This window comes from Capricornis sumatraensis, chromosome 1 (assembly GCF_032405125.1).
Source record: "Capricornis sumatraensis isolate serow.1 chromosome 1, serow.2, whole genome shotgun sequence".
Taxonomy (NCBI): Eukaryota; Metazoa; Chordata; class Mammalia; order Artiodactyla; family Bovidae; genus Capricornis; species Capricornis sumatraensis.
The window spans coordinates 216,940-234,881 of NC_091069.1; the positions used below are offsets into that span (position 1 = coordinate 216,940).

Sequence of the window (17,942 nt, forward strand, 5' to 3'; positions counted from 1 at the left end):
CTCTGCAGAGGGCGGGCCTCCCTGGCGGCTCAGATGGCAAAGCGTCTGCCTGCAGTGCAGGAGACCCAGGTTCAATCCCTGGGTCGGGAAGATCCCCCAAGAAGGAAATGGCAACCCACTCCAGTATTCCTGCTTGGAGAATTTCAAGGACAGAGGAGCCTGGCAGGCTACAGTCCATGGGGTTGCAAAGAGCTGGACACGACCACGCCTCTACAGAGGCATGCCGGGCTCAGCATGCTGCTGGCACCAGCTGCAACCACCCCGGGGCCCAGCACCCAGGACCCTGCAGTGCAGCACAGCGGAGCTCCGGGCCCGAGGCCGGCAGCCTGCAGCCCCTGTCCTGCCAGGGTCACCAGGCCCTTAGGGCCGGGCGGAGGGGGCTCCCCTTCAGCGCACGGGGTGCCATCTGCAGGCAGCAGTCAGGAAGGGCCTGGCTCTGGCTCCCCACAGCCCTCCAGGAGGGGTGAAGAGCCCTAAAGCGTAGGAAGAAGGGGGAGGGGAGCCAGGAGAAGAGATACTGAGAGGCGAGCAGTGGAGTGAGCCGCCCTCAGCGGACACCCAGCGGCGGGGGTGCGGACAGAGGGAGGCAGGGAGCCCCCTACCCCTGCCTCTGGTGCCAGCACGGGGCTGGCAGCCCAGTGGGGCCACTGGCAGGAGGCAGGCACCTGGGAGCCAGGCAGACACAGCGGCCAAGCCTGTTCTGAATTATCAGCGATGCCTCAGGGATGCTGCCTGGGGAGAGTTTAAAGATGGGATCCCCAACAGCCTCCCTCTGCCGCTCCAGGGACCACTGGTCAGAGCTCAGGCCCCTCCCCTGTCCCAGCAATTCCCAGCCTCAGGTGCGGATAGAGGAGAAGGTCCGGCAAAGCCCAACCTGGGCGGCATCAGAGACCGCCTGCAGGGCCGCACCACGGGACAGAGGGAGAGCCCACACAGGCGGCTCCAGCCCCGAACGCGAGCTCTAGAGTCTGAGGTCATGAGCCGAGGCCAGTCCGCCTCCAGACCCAGTGTCACTGGGCACTTGGGGCTAGGCACAGTGCCCTTGGCTCCCACACGTGGGCACAGGCTCACTGCTCACCTTGGCCCTCACCTGCTGGACCCCTCCTTGCCCAGGGCGGTATCCCCCAGGGCCCGGCCTCCTGGGACCACATTCCCATGCCCTCTGGCAGCGGGCCCAGCCAAGCCCAGGTGCTCGGGAGGCAGGGCAGGGCGTGGACACAGACGTCCCTCCCTAGGCAACGCGGGAAGCTCAGGCCAGCGATAAGAGACCCTGACTTCTAATTACATGTCCTGGAAAGAAATCCCAGCTTAATTTGGAGTAAAATGAGATGCTGTGGTTAGAACTGTCCGCAGGGAGATACCTCCCAGAGCTGGGACAGACCTCTCCTCCCCTCAAGGGAAGCTCCAGGCTGGGCCATAACTGGCAGGGGACTCTGGGCCCAAGTCTTCATGGTCTGAGAGGACCCTGCCCCAATTCCCAGCTGCAATCAACCCCTCGGGACCAAAGGCTGGTCTGGGGGCTCCCTGGGGAACGGGGAGTGCAAAGGTGCAGGGGTGGGCTCAGCAGCAGTTAGGACAGGCAGGCCGCATGGGTGCCACACGCAGGGTGCCAGCAAGTGTCCTGAAGACAGCCGAGCGGCAGTGCCCCCCACAGCCCAGCGCTGCCCCAGCCCACCACTTCCTCCTGGGCACTGCTCCCCACCGTCAGCACCCCACCCAGGTCAGTCCCTGCACCCAGAGCCCCAAGCGGCCCCCACAGCCTCCCAGCATCTTTGTCCCCTGTCCCCTCCCAGGTTCAGGACGCCCTGAACCCCTCCCACCTGCTGCTCTGCTCAAGGTCCTTCTTACAGACCTTCCCTGAACCCCACGAAGGGGAACTTCACCCCCACCACCCAGCTTCCTGCTCGTCACTGCACTTCACACCCACATGGACAGGCTGCTTGTCGCCTGTGTCCCCGGGAGATGCAACTCCAGGTCCACTGCTGTGTCCCTAGCAACCAGGGCACTCGACAGACACCTTCCACACAGACGAGGGGACGGGCAGCCAGCCAGAGGGTCAACGTGAAGAGAAGGGAAGGTGGCCAGCCAGGGGAGCCCAGGAGAAGGCGAGAGGCCGTGCTGCGGCGTCCTCGCTCACTCTGCCTGCCAGCCCGTCCCTCCATCGCACTCCACCTGTTTCCCATGCCAGGCTCAGCTGACAGGCATGCAGAGCACTCTCGGCCCATCCCTGCTTTCTCATCTGACAACCCAGCACACGCACTGGGCTCCACCTCTGGTGTGCTGCAGTCCCAGAGAGGTGAGCGTGGACTCCAGGGTCCCGGCTGCAGTCCCAGAGAGGTGAGCGTGGGCCCCGGCTGCCCTCGTCCACCCAGACGTCGCTCCGGCCCTCCAGCTGCGCCGCCGTCCTGCTCCAGGGCCATGCTGCGGCCCCTGCCTGACAGAACCTTCTGCCCCTCCCCGCCCTCCCACCACTGCCCAGTTCTCTGCCCGGCTTTGCTGGAAAACTCCCCCAAAGGCGGAAGAGCTGCCCTGGGTGCCCACCACGGGCCCTCCGGGCCTGCAGGAGCCTCCGTGCAGGCCATCCGCGAGGACCCTTCACCTGCAGGCTGCCTGCCGCTGCACTCGGCGGCCCACCCTCCCCGCACCCCTGCTCGAGAAGGACGTGCCCCTCCTCCCTAAAACACCAACCCCAGCCACCTCACTGGCCAGCCCCCACCTACCAGCTCTGGAGTCCCCAGGCTCACCCACGGACAGCTCCTTCTCCAGACCCCGCCGCTGGGGGTCCTGTCTTATCTCGAGCTGTCACCTGTGTTCTGGTACTGACACCGTCAGCCGTGGCCTCTCACCACACAAATATAGGGTGCAGCCCCTCACTACGGAGCCTACCCCAAGCCGCAGCCGGCCAGACCACGCTGCGTTCTCCCCAACCCCTTTCCTACATGGGAACGTGAAGCCTGTACTGTCAGTGAGGCGTGGTCTCCACAGCACACCCGCCTCCAGGCCCCACGATGTGGCCACGAGTCTGTGCCCTCTGCCCTTGCTGAGCCTCTGGGCACCTAGAGGAAACAGAAGGGCCAGGGAGACCAGGTCCCCTGAGGACACAGCCCGCAGAGCAGGGACGAGGGGGTCCTGCTCACTGCTGTGTCCTCAGCTCCAACTCTGAATAAACAGCAATCAAGGGATGACCAGTGGGCGGGGCAGCAGCAGACGAGGGCAGCTCAAGTGGCCGGAAATGTGCAGACAGGGGACTTCAGCCAGGACAGCCCCTCCCCCACTCCGGGGGCAGGACTGGGGGCTGCATCGCTCTCCCCCGGCAAAGCCAAGGGTGTGCCCAGGCACAGTTTACAGGCGAGTGTATGAGGTTAAGAAGCTTCCTCAACACAGGGCAGGGCCACAGGCTGATCCAGGGCACCTCCCACACCCGCATGCCAGCCCCAGAAGCAGAAGCAAGCCCAGTTGGCCTCAGGGACAAGTCAGGCTTCACCAGGCAACATGGCCTTCCCTGTTCACCATGGGGCTTCCAGCCCTCTGAGTGCCAATTAAGTAAACCCCAATTAAAAACAAGAAAGTAATGAGGAGCAATGCCCCCATGGCTACCCACAGGCTCCTCAGCTCAGGAGGGTCAGGCTCTTCTCTGGATTCCCCAGGCCCAGCACTCCCCCCAAAACAGACAAGGGCCCCTTCTATCATGCACCACACATACACATATGTACACAAGCGTGCACACACAGCTGTGCACACACACACACACGTGGGGGCTCAGGTGCACGCGTGTACACATACGCACATGTGTGCACGTGTGTGTACACATGTGCACATGTGTGAACAGATGCACACATACAAGTGCGTGCACCCATGTGCACATGTAAATGCATGTATGCGTCTGCACATGCATGCATGGACAGATGCACGTGTGCACTGCTACACACATGTGCACATATGCATGTGTGTGCATACACACAGTGCATGCATATATGTGGGCACGCATGCATACACACGTGTACACACATGCATGCACGTATGCACACACGTGTGCATGCATCGCCAGTCCCCAGGTGCTGCAAACAAGAGCAGAGAGCAGCTTCCCCACACGACTCTGGGCAACATGTGAGCCCCCATGGCACACAGACCACCTTCCCCACCTGGGGGCTTCCCTCCCAGCCCAGAACAATCCCTGCTGACAAGGCGCAGAGAGAGGGAGCCTGGAAACCGTCGGTGCCAGCTCCCAGCCCTCCTCTCACAGTGAGAGCAGAGACTTCACGACCCAAACAAGAAGCACAGAACAAACAGAAAGAGAAAGGCAAAGGAAGGGTAAGAGAGAGAAAGCAAAACTCCTGAAAAGGAGACACATCGAGAGGCAAAGAAATGGAGAAGATGAAGACGAGATAAAAGAGCAGAGACACAGAGAAGCTCAGAAATGGGGAGACAAAGGCCAAGAGATTAAGAAAGGGAGAGAGAGAGAGAGAAGGGGAGACAGAGACACAGTGAGGGCGGGGAGGGATGTGGCGCACGTGAAAGTGAGAGAGATGGAGAAACAGATGGACTGAGGCCAGCATCTCCAAGCCCAGGCTGGGGGCACAGTTACGGTCTTGGGACCCTTGGGATCCCCCAGCTGGGGCTCCAGAAGGTGAGCCATCCTATTCTCTCCTGTGCCCAGGAGAGTGGTCAACAGGCAAGAGAAAGCAGCTGCCCTTGGAGGTCTCCCAGCCCTCATGGGGGGACCAGGCTCCCTGAACCTGGAATCAGGATATGTTTGTTGGAAGACTCAGGGGTCCTGCCAAGGGGTTGGTGCGGACCTCCCTGCCATGCTCCCAGCAGCCCAAACAGCACCATGGACAGCATCCCCAGAGGCTGGTCCGACCACCCTCACCAGCTCCCAGGTGGCTCAAGCACAGAGCACCCGAGTGTCAGTAGCCCATTAATTCAGCAGACATTCCCTGACCCTCCTGGGGGCCCGCCCCGAGCTACGCTCTGGGGACACTCTAAAAACTAAGACGTTCACATCCTCAGGGACACGGGTCTAGAAGGAGAGAGACGTAAACAGCCCGTAACATTTGTCGACAGCCCACACAGTGCCCAGTGGACTACAAGGCGTACCCTGCCCTCCAAGGGCCCACACTTGCCACCACGCCCCATCAGTGGGACCTCAGAGGGCTCTCTGGACAAGCCCCTGCGGCCGCCTGCCCTCAGGCAGCAGACGGGTGTGGATGGTGAGCACCACACGGCAGGATGGCACGCCTGCCAACAAAAGGCTCCCTGCCCCCTTCCCTCCTTGGTCACTAGGAAAAATGGAACAGATTAGGAAGTCGCCCAGCCTATTGTACCCAGTCTCGATAGCGCCCATCTGATCAGAGCTGGTGACAGGCTGGTGCCACAGGCGCAAAGACCAGGAGGGGAGCTGAGGCATGAGGCCCACCGGCCCCTCAGCCATCTCCGGGGAGAGACCCTCTGAAAGCGAGGCACCTCGATTCCGGCCTGTGCTGGGCATGCCACAGCTGCTGCCACCAGCAGCACCCGAAGCAGACCGAGAGCTGGCCTCCGGGGATGGGGCAGGGGACTGAGGGGGCTTGCACCGAGGGTCTTACTGGGAGCCCAGCGGCCATGCAGCCAAGTCTGTTTACTCTGACAAGTAGCACAGGAGCCCTGGCCACAGCTACCTGTCCCTTGGAAGGAGAGTTCTGGGCCACAGTGGGGCTCCAAGACTCCCTGGGACCACAAGGCTCCAGGAGGAGCGGCTGCAGTCCCTGGGGAGGAGCCTCTGGGACCTGGGCTGTGCAAACAGGTTTCTGGAGCAAACTCCAGGCACTTACCCCCACCCCAGCCAGAGGTGGAGGGCAGCCCAGAGCCGGGGCAATGGCAGCTCAATCTCAGAACAGGGCAGAAGCCCTGAATACCATCAGGCAGGTGGAGAGACTGAGGCCCTGAAGGCTGGGGGCCCTGTGATGAGGAGGCTTTCTGCCCACTCTCCTCCCCCTCCCTGGCCCAGCCTCAGGTGACTTTCTGGATCTCCTGGATTGCTTGGGAAACACAAGCTGCTAACTATTAGAGTCTATTTGAGAAGGAAAGTGGGGGATGGGACACTGATTAAGCACCTTCCTGGAACCAGAAGCTGTGACTACAGAGACACAGCCTCACCAAAGCACAGCGCCAGAAGCACGTGTCCACAAACGCTTCAGGCAGGAGACTCGGACACACACGTGTGCCCCCAGGTCACGGGGCGAAAGAGGCCAGGCTGCAGCCCAGGACTTACAAAATCAGGCCCAGTGCCCTTCCTGCCCTGCGGACCTGACCCAGCACCAGCAGCTCCGCAAGCAAGCTCAGCCGAGGACTAATCTCCTCGACAGCCCCTCAGCCGAGATCACAGCCAGGCTCTTCCCGGGGAAGGACAATGCCTGTCCACCAGCACCCACCCGTGAGGACCACTGAGAGGCACCAGCCCCCAGTGTGGACACTGCTGCCCAAACCCACTCCCTGCACAGGGCACCCAGGCCAGCACCTACCCTGTGAGGACCACCGAGAGGCACCGGCCCCCAGTGTGGACACTGCTGCCCAAACCCACTCCATGCACAGGGCACCCAGGCCAGCACCTACCCCGTGAGGACCACCACGAAGTCCATGACATTCCAGCCGTTCCGCAGATAGGAGCCTTTGTGCAAGGCAAAGCCCAGCGCGACGATCTTGATCCCAGCCTCGAAGCAGAAGATGCCGATGAAGTAGGGCTCCGTGTCGTCCTAGAAGCACAGAGCAAAGTCACCGCCGCCCGGACGCGGCCAGCAAGGCTCCCCAGCCCTGCCACGACACCCCCGACGGTCCTTTCAGCACGGGCCTCGGTGCTCTCTGCCAGGCGCCCCCAAGGCACAGGTGGCCCCGTCCCCAAGGCCGGTGACACCCAGTCACGTGAGGAGGGGCTCCCTCCCCCGACACCCTGCCGCAGAGTGAGCAATAGTGTCAATAACAACACGTGAGGGCTTCCTGCAATCGCCAGGGCAACCCTCTTACACCATCCCACAGGCACTGGGCACTGCTATCCCCCCATCCGAGGGGGAGCTGAGGCGCAGAGAGGCCAAGAACTGGGCCACAGACTCGCAGCTTGTCAGAGGCAGAGCCAGACTCCAGCCAGAAGTGACCTGGGCCCCACCCTGGGCTGGAACCACAGCAGGGACCACGCCCAGCTCCCCGGAGCACAGCCCAGGACCCACTTGCTCACTCAGTACACACCTGCTGGATATTCAAAACAAGCACGTTCTGGGGCGAGCAAGCACGGCGGGCCTCAGGGAGCCTCTGGAGGGCAAGGCATCCAGCTGGGTGATGGGGACAGGAGTTCCGGGTGGAGACGACAGAGAGCAGAACTGGGACAGGGGGCACAGAACCCCAACGGCCCAGGCCCGCCTGGTGCCGAGCACATGAGGACGGGCTGTGGGGACTTGGGGAGCACTGGGACATCACGCGCTGGGGGCGGGGGGCAGGCAGAGCCTCTGTGCAGGTGACCCCATGAGGTGGACCAAGTGGGCACTGCAGGAGGAGGGCCAGCAAGGGCAACAGCCTGAGCGCAGACCACAGACCCAGAAGGGGACAAAGAGGAGGCAGGCAGGTCCTGCTCTCAGGACGGTGGGACCTGCCACCCAGAGGCTGCTCGGCCAGGGAGAGGGCTGGCCTCCGGGCCCAGGCGGGGAGAGCCAGGCTGACTCCTGTGGGGCTGCCTGTGCCCTCCTCCCCCAAGGAGCCTGGCCTCCAGGGCTCTCATGTCCGACCTGGGGAACCCTCAGCCTGGCCTCCTGGCCCGTGGCTGCTGGTAGCAGCGTGCAGCAGAGGCTGCTGCCCCCAGGGACCAGGCAGTAGACTGTCCACCATAGCCCAGCTCCCCATCTTACCATCCTGATGCTGACTCACGAGGATATTCCCTCCCCAACGCTTCTGGTCTGGTTTAGTCAGAGGGTCCCCTTTCCTTAAGAGAAGAGGCTGCCGACCACCTACCCTGAATAAACACGGGGCCCCAGCAAACATGTTCAGAGAAACTCTGGGCTTGCGGGAGAAGAGCCGGCCAACACGAGGAGATGGGGTGGGGCCCCTTCCCAGACCCCTTGCCCCCAGCCCCACCCCTGACTACACTCGGCAAGGGCTGGCTCGGGGGAGGGATGAGACTGCGAGCTGGGGGCTCCAGCTAAAGGCCACGTGGGCAGTTGACGGGTGGGTGGGAAGCAGAGCTGTGGAGGCCCCACCCCAAGGCAGGCACCTCTGCACCACGAAGCCCCTCTCAGCCTCCGGCAGCAACACCAGCCTCCAGACCTGACCTTGGACCACCACTGCGCCTGCTCCTCAGGCCCTCTGTGTTCCGCCTCCATCCATCTCAGGGCCGCCAGGCCTTGCCGGGGTGAGCACATTCTGCTCAACCCCCAACCCTTACAAGTGTACAGACCCCATTACCACAAAGCAAACTGTCCCTCACGTGTGAGGCTGGATGCTCGCTGGCCCACTCAAGCCTGCTCCCCAGGGGGAGGGCCCGAGCCCGACTGCCGTTCACAGGCCTCCCTGCCCCTGCCACCCCCAGCCTGCTTCCCTGTGGCCCCACCCCTGCCACGCCCTGTGGCCTGGCATTCGAGGCTCCCTACCAGAAACCCCAGTTTCCTCTGACTTTCACCCTCTTCTCCAGCTTTCAGAATGGGCACCACCACCAAGCTCACAGCAGGTCAGGGGCCCCCCACCGGCAGGAACCTGGGGCACAAAGAGGGTGAGTGCGCCTGTCCAGCTCCATGTCTGGGCAGGAGTCACCCACGGGGACCACCCTCCACTCTGTCAGGATGCCCTTCACAACCCTCCCCCTGCAAACCCACGAATGAAACCCCTCAGCCATTCTTGTGCCTGGAGAAACAACCGACCCAAGAACCCCCATCTCTTGGCTGACCACCCTGGCTGTCACTTCTTTGCCTTCTCGAGGTGCCCACCCAAAGTAGAGCAACCCCAGGGCAGCCTACTCTGTCTCCTCTGCTTCGCCCCTTGGCCTGAAGTTCAAGGCCAAAGCCGAGCACAGAACAGGCTCTGCTTCATCGATGCTTATCTCTGCTGAAGTAAAGGAAAGAAGTATGGAAGAGCAGTCGCTCACCAGAATGTGGAGAAAAGGGTTCAGCCTCTGGAGTGTCTCCTTCTTTTGGGACCCCAGAATGTGGAGAAAAGGGTTCAGCCTCTGAAGTGTCTCCTTCTTTGGGGACCCCAGGACTGCAGCACTCTCCAGCCGGGCCCCAGGCTCCCCCTCCAGCCCCTGCGTGTGCTTTTCCTTCTCTCTGCTCTGAAGCTCAGTCTCTCAGGCCCCAGTGAGCCCACATCAAGCCCAGGCAGAGGGGCCAGGGCAGCTGGGATGCTGGGGGCTAGGAGACGTAGCCTCACCTTCAGAATGGGGCTTGCCTCCTCAAGCAGCACCCTGCCTCTTGCCTCCAAATGTCCTGACCTAGCACTCAGGTTCTTGTGGGCTCAGTGCTTCAACAGGGGAAACACGGGGTCTGGGAGGAGCAGATGAGAACTATGTTTGGGGATGTTTGGGAAGACAGCCTGGGAAGGAGTGCATCCCATGGGAAGCAAAGGCCCCACAGGGAAGGAGTCCCAGGCAGAGCCAGAGAGGGAGATAACCAGGGCTGCACCTGGGCCAAAGCCCACCACAGCCCTGGAGGGAAAGGGGCAGCCCGGCATTCCAGACCCTGGGCCGCCGTGAAGGCCCCTCTCCCGTGCCAGCATCAGCTCTTAGCTTCTTAGGTGTAGGGAGAGCTAGTGTCACTGGGCAGAGCAGCTGCTAGCTAAAATGGGCTCCCTCGAGCCACCGGCCCCCAGCAGGGGCTGGGCGGGCTGCCCCATTCCTCCTGACCCTTGAGGGAAGTGTTAGCTTCCCAGACTACCCAGTCCCAGGGAGCCGCCCCTTCACGGGTCCTGAAGAGTCGCGGAATCAGACAAGCTGCTGCCACCGCACGCCCCGCCCTCAGGCCCCGCCGCCACAGCACTCACCAGCCGCTCAGACATAGGCGTCTTGTCTCCGTCTGGGAGGTGCTGCTCCAGCGCCAGCACGATACAGTTGGCGATGATGGTGGCCAGAATCATGTACTCAAACGGAGTGCGTGGGTTAAGGACTGGCCAGGAGGCGCCAAAGAGGAGAGGCGAGGAGGCCAAGACCGGCAGCGCGCAGTGCAGCAGCCGGGCCCGGCCGCCTCCAGAGGGGCTGAGAATGACCGGGTCCGGAGCCCACCCCACCCTTCCCGCCCCCATCCTCCCCCATCCTCGGGGCGCCGCGAGGGCCGCCTCCGCAGTGGCAGCCGCCCGCCCCTCAGCGCGTCCCCGCGGCCGTCAGCACCGCGGACAGCGCCCCCTTCGCGGCTCCGCCCGACTCCCAGCCCCTCAGCACGTCCCCGCGGCCGTCAGCACCACGGACAGCGCTCCCTCCGCGGCTCCGCCCGACGCCCGCTCCCCGAAGGAGGGGGCCGTGAGCCCCCCGCGCGCGGCGGAAGGACCCCGCGCAGGCGCACACTCCTACCTAAAGACACGCAGCCACATGTACCTAGACAGGCACGTGAACACCCATGTACTGAGAGTCCCGAGCGCACGCACGCGCAGCACTGGGTTCACGCTCTGCCCTCACACACTCAGGCACCTGCAGTCAGGCGCGCGCACGGGCTCGCCTCCACCCGGCGCTCACACCTACACGGACACCGATTCGCCCTCGGGTGCCCTCCAGGCTGGCCACGCGCTCTGCGCCGGCATCGAGGGAGAGAAGGGACGAGCTCAGGGGCAGGGGGCTCCGCCCAGCGCCCACCCCGCTCCCGCGGCCGCCGCCACCACGACCACACACAGACACAGAGAAACACAAACACGCACGCACACGCGGCGCGCCGAGAGGGCCCGGAATCCGCCCCGCCCCCTCCTCGCCGAGCGACCCGATGCGCCTCTCCCCAGAGCGCACCCTCCTCCAGACCCGGGGAAGATGGCCACTGGGCGCAGCATGCGGCCGGCCCCCTCCCAGGCCCCCGGCCCAGGCCGCCCCACCAGACCCCGCGAGGCGCAGACGCCGGAAGCCGCGCCCCGTCCCCGTCCCCGCGACCTCGGGAGGCCCTGGGCCCCCACCCGGCCCGGCGCCCGGCAGGATATGGCCACTCGGTGATGCGCTTGGCGTATTTGCGGACGACGTTGTCCTCGCTGAAGACGAAGAGCGAGCGGTTGACGGTGAAGCAGTTCTGCTTGACCGGGATGGGGTTGTACAGCGCCATGGTCCGCGCGCGCTGTGCGATCGACTGCTTGTAGAGGACCCGCTGGCCCGGCTGCAGCCCCCCGGGGCCCGGGCCGCCCGCAACGCCGGCCCCGCCGCCCCGCGCCCGCTCCCCGCCGCCGGGGCCCCCATAGCGGCCGCCCAGCTCGTCCCCGAAGCGGACCATGGCTCCCGGGCGCTGAGCGCATCCCCCGGCCCGGCGGCCCCGCGGGGATCGGAAGGCGCGAGGTGCGCCCTGCGCTCTAGCGGAGCAGCCGCGGAGCCGCCGGACCCGCACCAGACCTCACCCAGCCGGCAGCCGCCGCACCCGACTCCGCCGCCCGCGCCACGCCCTATATGGGGCCGGTCACGTGGCGGCGCCAAGCCAATCCGCGCCCGCCCCGCCCGCCCGGATCGCGCCCGCCCCGCCCCCAGCTGGCCGCCCCCGCCCTGTCCCCTAGTCCCGTCCAGCCGCCGGCCCTGGGGACCGCGCCTCGGCCCCCGGGTCCTCCCGGCTGCGCGAGAGCGGCGAGTGTGCGCCCTCCGCGCTTCCCGCGTCGCTCCCGGCCAGCAGCTGACCATATGCTGAACTGGGCAGCTGAGACGAGGAGCTGGGCGGGGCTGACAGTCCTCGACGGCTAGCTGAGCGGCGCAAACGCCACCCTCCCCGCCACCCCCCCGGAGGCATCGCCGGCTCCGAGATGCTGTCGCCCAAAGCGGGGAGGGGAGACCCTCGTTCCCCAGGTTTTCCACATGATCGCCCACTCCCCTGCCCCTCGCTGTGACCACCGGGCTCTTCCAAGACGACGCTGACTCCCAGGTTCTCTCCTGCCTTCATTGCAGGGTCTTCGGCGTCAAAAGAGAGGATGCTGTCAACTCCTGGTTTCGGGTTTTCAGAATGCACAGCCCCCGCCTGGGCCTCTCCTGCCTCAACCGTGTCCTAGACCTTCCCATCAGCACACACTGAATCAGCTCCAAAACCTCAATTCAGAGATTCCCGTGTTCCACTATTCCCTCAAAAATAATTTAAAGAGAGCTTGCTATTCAGGCAGCATTTCCACCAAGCACTATTAGATGCCAGGTGCTAAGCTCCCAGCTCTGCCTTCAGGGAGCAGACGTTCTTATACAAGGGCAGTGTTCACACAGGGCTTATTCGTGCCCAGCCTTGCTCTCCTGGATTCACACACTATTTGCTCATCTGGACCTCACAATGTTCAAATAAGAAGCCTTTCCTGAATCAGCGACAGAGGCGGTAAGTCAGGCGTCCCTTCCACCGGTGCATGAACAGCCAGTCAGCACCACCAGGGCACTGGCAGCAGGGCTGTGAAAACAGAATCGGAGCAGGGAGGACGGCTTTCAGGAAACAGTCCCTGAGTGGACCTGAATGTGAAATGAAACAGGACGCTGAGTGCAGACTCGGGGATGGCACCCTCGGGGCCAGGCAGACTGAGGTCTGGCCTCTGGCTGCTGTTTTTAGTGTGATGGGAAGTCAGAGGAGAGTTTGGAACACACAAGTCGTCATTTGACTCCTTCTCTAAAAGGATCCCTCTGGCTGCTCAGTGGGGAGCAGACCGCAGGGGTGCAGTGTGTCATCACCTGGGGTGTATTCAGAGGTAAGCAACCCAGCTCCCAGGTGTCAGTGACTATGCAATATAGTTTCAACCTCACTTAATCAAAAGTCACAAAGTACGCCATTTCAGGAACACAGATTCCCCCCATCTCGTTTCCCTCCTAACGTCACCATGTACACTTTTTGTCCTCAAGCTTGTCACCTCACAGCCCAAGGTGGCTGCCATAGCATGAGGCATCATGTCTTTATACCACCATCTCAGATAGGAAGGAACAGACATGTGTAGAAAGAACTTTTTTAAAAACTATAGTTGATTTATAAAGTTGTGTTAGTTTCTGGTGTACAGCAAAGTGATTCATTTATATCATAGTATGTATAATAGACTAGTATATATAATAGTTCACATCTGCTAATCCCAAACTCCCAATCCATCCCTCTCCTCCCCTCCTCCCCACTGGCAACCACGAATCTGTTCTCTGTGAGACTGTATCTTTTTCATGCCACATTTCAGATTCCAAATGTAAATGGCATTATGCGGTGTCTCTCTCTCTGTCTGACTTGCTCAGCACGGTAACTTCTAGGCCACCCGTGCTGCTGCGAGGGCACTACGGCGTTTTCATGGCTGAGTAGTATTCCTCTAGATTTTCTGTCTCAAGATGGCAGAGTAGAAGGACATGGGCGCATCTTTTCCTGCAAAAACACCAGAACCGCAACTAGCTGCTGAACAACCATTGACAGGAGAATGCTGGAGCCCACCGAAAGGAGACGCCCTACAACCAAGGGCAAAGCAGAAGCTGCAGCAAGATGGTGGGAGGGGCACAATCACATCTGCAATCAAACCTCATACCCACCAGCGATGCTTGCAGGGTACAAAGAAAAGCTTGTGAGCACCGGGACAGAGGGGAAGGAGCAGGACCCTCACGAGCCACTGAGCCAGGTCTGCCTTTGAGTGTGTGTTTGCGAGTCTCCTGCAGAGGCGCGGGCCAGCCGTGGCCTGCCCCAGGGACAGTGCTGCAGGCGTGGCGCGTGGCGCGAGTCCTCTTGGAGGAGGCCGCCGTCAGCCCCACTGTAGAGCCACCGGCTTTAAGACTCAACGTCCAGAAAATGAAGACCATGGCATCTGGTGCCATCGCTTCATGGCAGATAGATGGGGAAACATCAGAAACACTGACAGACCTCACTTTCTTGGGCTCCAAAATCACTGCAGATGGTGAGTGCAGCCATGAAATTAAAAGACGCTTGCTCCTTGGAAGAAAAGCTATGACCAACCTAGGCAGCGTATTAAGAAGCCAAGACATTACTTTGCTGACGAAGGTCCCTCTAGTCAAAGCTAAAGTTTTTCCAGTAGTCATGTATGGACGTGAGAATCAGACCATAGAGAAAGCTGAGTGCCGAAGAACTGATGCCTATTGTGGTGCTGGAGAAGACTCTTGAGAGTCCCTTGGACCGCAAAGAGAGCAAACCAGTCAATCCTAAAAAAAATCAACCCAGCATATTCGTTGGAGGGACTGATGCTGAAGCTGAGGCTCCAATACTTTGGCCACCTGATGCAAAGAGCTGATTCCTTGGAAAAGACCCTGATGCTGGGAAAGACTGAAGGCGGGAGGAGACGGGGACAACAGAGGATGAGATGGTTGGATGGCATCACCGAGTCCATGGACATGAGTTTGAGCAAAGTCCAGGAGACAGGGATGGACAGGGAGGCCTGGCACGCTGCAGTCCACGGGGTCGCAGAGAGTAGGACACAACTGATCAAGCGGACAGCAGCAAGCAGTATTCCACCGTGTATGCGTGCCATGTCCTCTCTCCGTTCATCTGTCCATGGACATCCAGCTTGCTTCCATGTCCTGCCTGTTGGGAACAGTGCTGCTATGAATGCAGGGCTGCGTGTCTCTTTTCAGATCAGAGGCTTGGGGAATATATCCAGGAACGGGATTGCTGGACCGTGCACAGCTGTCCCCAGTGTTTTGAGGACGCCCCAGACTGCTTTCCAGTGGCTGCACCAACTCACATTCCCGCCAACAGTGTAGGAGGGCTCTTTTTTCCATACCCTCCCCAGCACTTGTTATATGTGGATTTTCTGACTGGTGTGTGGTGGTACCTCACTTGTTCTGGCTTTCATTTTTCTAATAAGTAGCAGTGCTGAGCATCTCTTCATGTGCCTATTGGCCATCTGTAAGGACATACATTTCAAACAAAATGATATTGTTTTGTAACAAAGGAAAGTTCTCTCAGAGGCTCCCCAGAAAATTTTATCTTCAGACTCCACTGGGCAGACCAGGGCCATGTGCCACTCCCGGCTTCAACAGGGTGGGCAAGTGAATGTACGGCAGTGAGAACCAGGACCCCCACCACCCACGGAGGTGGGGAGATGTAGCTCCAAGGAACGCCAGGGCTCACTCCGCTGGGAGTTGGGGGAAGGCCTGTCACAGAGAGAGAGGGGAGGCCGGCCTGGAGATTCTCACAGAAGCCCAGAGAGGGGCGTGACGCCCAGTGGTCCCCTGCAGAGCTGACTGAAGGGCTGCTGTGTCCACTGTGAGATGTGAAAGAGAACTGTTGACTGATGCTCTCAACTGAGACGGGATTGCTGGTCACGGGGTTCTGTATTTCACACAGAAGTGGAGAGGCTGTGTCGGATATCGTGACGGAAGCTCAGAGAGGTCACAGCTGAAATGGGACTCTGGATGCCATGTGGAGAATCCTGTCTGCCCCTCACCCTCCACCCCGCCCACTTTGCTCTGTGCTGTGCGCTGTTACCAAGCCAAACCTGGGTCAGCTCGGCTGCAGGCAGGAAAGTCAGCCTACTAACAGCGGGCTGTGGTGAAGCAAAGTGCAGCGGTTATTGCAAGGTGTCCAGGATGGGGCCCAACAAGGAAGCTCAGGCTCAAAGACCCCAGATCCACAAAGGCTCTCAGGGAAGGAGTTTTAAAGGCAGGACGAAGGGCAAGGGTCTCAGCGTGTGTGAGCAGCTTGTACACACTCCTGGTTGGTTGGTGGTGAGGTAACCAGGTGGTATTTTGGGAATTAGCATCATGAACCTTCTGGTTCCAATTGTTCTGGGGTCTTCGTGCCAACAGGCAGCAGTCAGTTAACCTCTCCACCTGGCAGGGGTTTCAGTACCTGCAAACAACCCAAGGATATGGCTCAGGGTATTATCTACAGCCCCTGAGGAGGAACGAAAGGTCCTCGACTTTGTTCTGTGACTAAATTGCTGTCTCCCTGGCCTGCTTCCTCCTTTTGGCATTTTCTCACTTATCTGATTAAATTTGCTTTTTTGGATATCAGAGAAGGCCTAGGAGACGGAAGCTTTCCTACAAACAAGAGACGGGGGACCCAAGGTGGTCTGTCCCTGGGAAGACCTCCAGGGTCCTTCCTGGTTACGTGTAGGACACAGAGCTCATTCCCTTGGCCTCTGGCTCTTGGTGCTGCTTGGCCAGTGTTGAGCACCATGGGCAGCTGGAGGCAGGAAAAAGCGAGGTCAGAGTCCATTCCCCCAGCCCCTCCACTGGCCACCTGGGCTGGGCTTTAGGCCCCAGCTGAGGGCCCTCTCCTGCCAGGCACCCCCTCCCCTCCTTTTCTCTCTCCAGGCCCAGGTTTCCACTCCTGCCCCTTGTTCCTGCCGAGGGTGACGCCAATGCCTGGGGTTATTAGTGCTTTCCCTTGAGGTTTCACTGCACCCTGCGTGACTCATGGTAGACGGTCCCTCAAACGTGCCACCTGCCACATCCCTGCCTGAATCAAAGCCGTCATCATGGAGGGAGTAATGCTGATAGAGAGATGAGGCCCCTGGGGTGCTCAGCAAGATTGAGCAGATCAAAGGGAGACAGAAGGAGCCCCAGAGCCCTCGGAGGGGAGGAACGCAGAGTCCAGTGTCCCAGGGCCGTGAGTGGGGCAGTGTCCACTGAGAAGTCACAGTTATCGGCCAAGTGCTGTAGAGAGATCCGGGCAGCTGACTTTCCTTGGCATGAAAGACAGAGGTGTCTGTTCCCTTGAGAAAAGCATTTTCCAGGAGAAATGGGAAACAGCCTGAGTGGAGTGAATGAAAGAGGGTGGCTCATGAGGACGTGCATTCAACAGGTGGACACAGCCAGCTCAGTGAGTTTTCCCCAAAGCAGCAGACGTGGAGCCGTTGCTGGAAGCAGGTCATGGAGGGTATTTTGTGGGTTATTTAAGGGAGCGGGTGTTACTGGACTTCGTGTGCTGGTTGGAACGGCTCAAAAGAAAGACAAGTTCCGGTTCAACAGAAAGGATGTGCCATGCTTTCTGGGCCGAGGCTGGTGGAGGTGAGACAGCCACTCCTGAGCAGAAGAGCAAGCGGGACTTACTGCGGGCGCAGCAGGCTGGTTGGTTAGTGGGGGCATGGGAGGGGCTGCTTCTGGGTTGTGATCTGTCTTCTCAGTGAAATCGGAGGCCAGATCAGAGCTGAGCAGGCGCACTGAGGTTGGATGGAGGAGGAGTGGATGTGAAGGTCCACCCGGGGGAGGGAGAAGGGCCCACTGCTGCTGCGCGGCCACGGGGGTGGGAGGGAGTCGGGGCCAGGCTGAGCGACTGCTCACTCCAGGCTCAAGCACACTTGTCCCGCCTGGCCCGTGACTCGGGGTCTCCTGCCCGCCTCCACCCTTCCTGGCAGGGCTCCAGGGCCCCTTCCCCATCCTGCTCACCTGGAACCCTCGGGGATGCCCCACAAGGCGCCAGCACTGCAGAATTTCACACGCCAGGCAGAGGGTGCCACCCACCACCCCCCAAGAGGTCCTCAGGGGCCAAGTCGTTCCTGCCACGTGCTGGCAATGGCTTTGCAACCAGGCTCCACTGTCCTCCAAGCTGGGCCCCCACTCCCAGAAGGCGGAAGGGCCCTTGCCCACCTTCCCCTCTCTTCCCCCAGCTTCACCGAGGTGCAGTTGACATGTAACACTGTGTGGGTTTGGCCGCACGATCTGACGATCTGAGGCATGTACACAGGCATCGGAAGTGACGCAGCAAGGTCAGCTAGCTCATCACCGTCCATCACCGCACGCTGACTGTCTGTCTGTTTTGGAGTGAGAAGGCCCCAGACCTGCTGTCAGCTTGCAAGGTCCCAACGCAGCACTGCTGACTGTGGCCACCCACACAGTGCACAAGATCCTCAGAACTTACAACCGCAGTTTGTTCTTT

General features: G+C 61.0%; 1 protein-coding gene across 2 annotated transcripts in view; it reads right to left on the bottom strand.

The window, feature by feature from the left end:
* CACNA1B (calcium voltage-gated channel subunit alpha1 B) overlaps nucleotides 1-11,408 on the bottom strand; it is a 207,706-nt gene extending 196,298 nt beyond the window's left edge. For both annotated transcript variants that reach the window (XM_068979402.1, XM_068979411.1), the window contains exons 1-3: nucleotides 11,125-11,408; nucleotides 9,991-10,096; nucleotides 6,592-6,731 (exon numbers count right to left, since the gene is read on the bottom strand). In XM_068979402.1, coding sequence (XP_068835503.1) covers nucleotides 6,592-6,731; nucleotides 9,991-10,096; nucleotides 11,125-11,408 — 530 coding nt within the window. The remainder of the gene's footprint in view (nucleotides 1-6,591; nucleotides 6,732-9,990; nucleotides 10,097-11,124) is intronic.
* Between the last annotated feature and the right edge of the window lie 6,534 nt (nucleotides 11,409-17,942).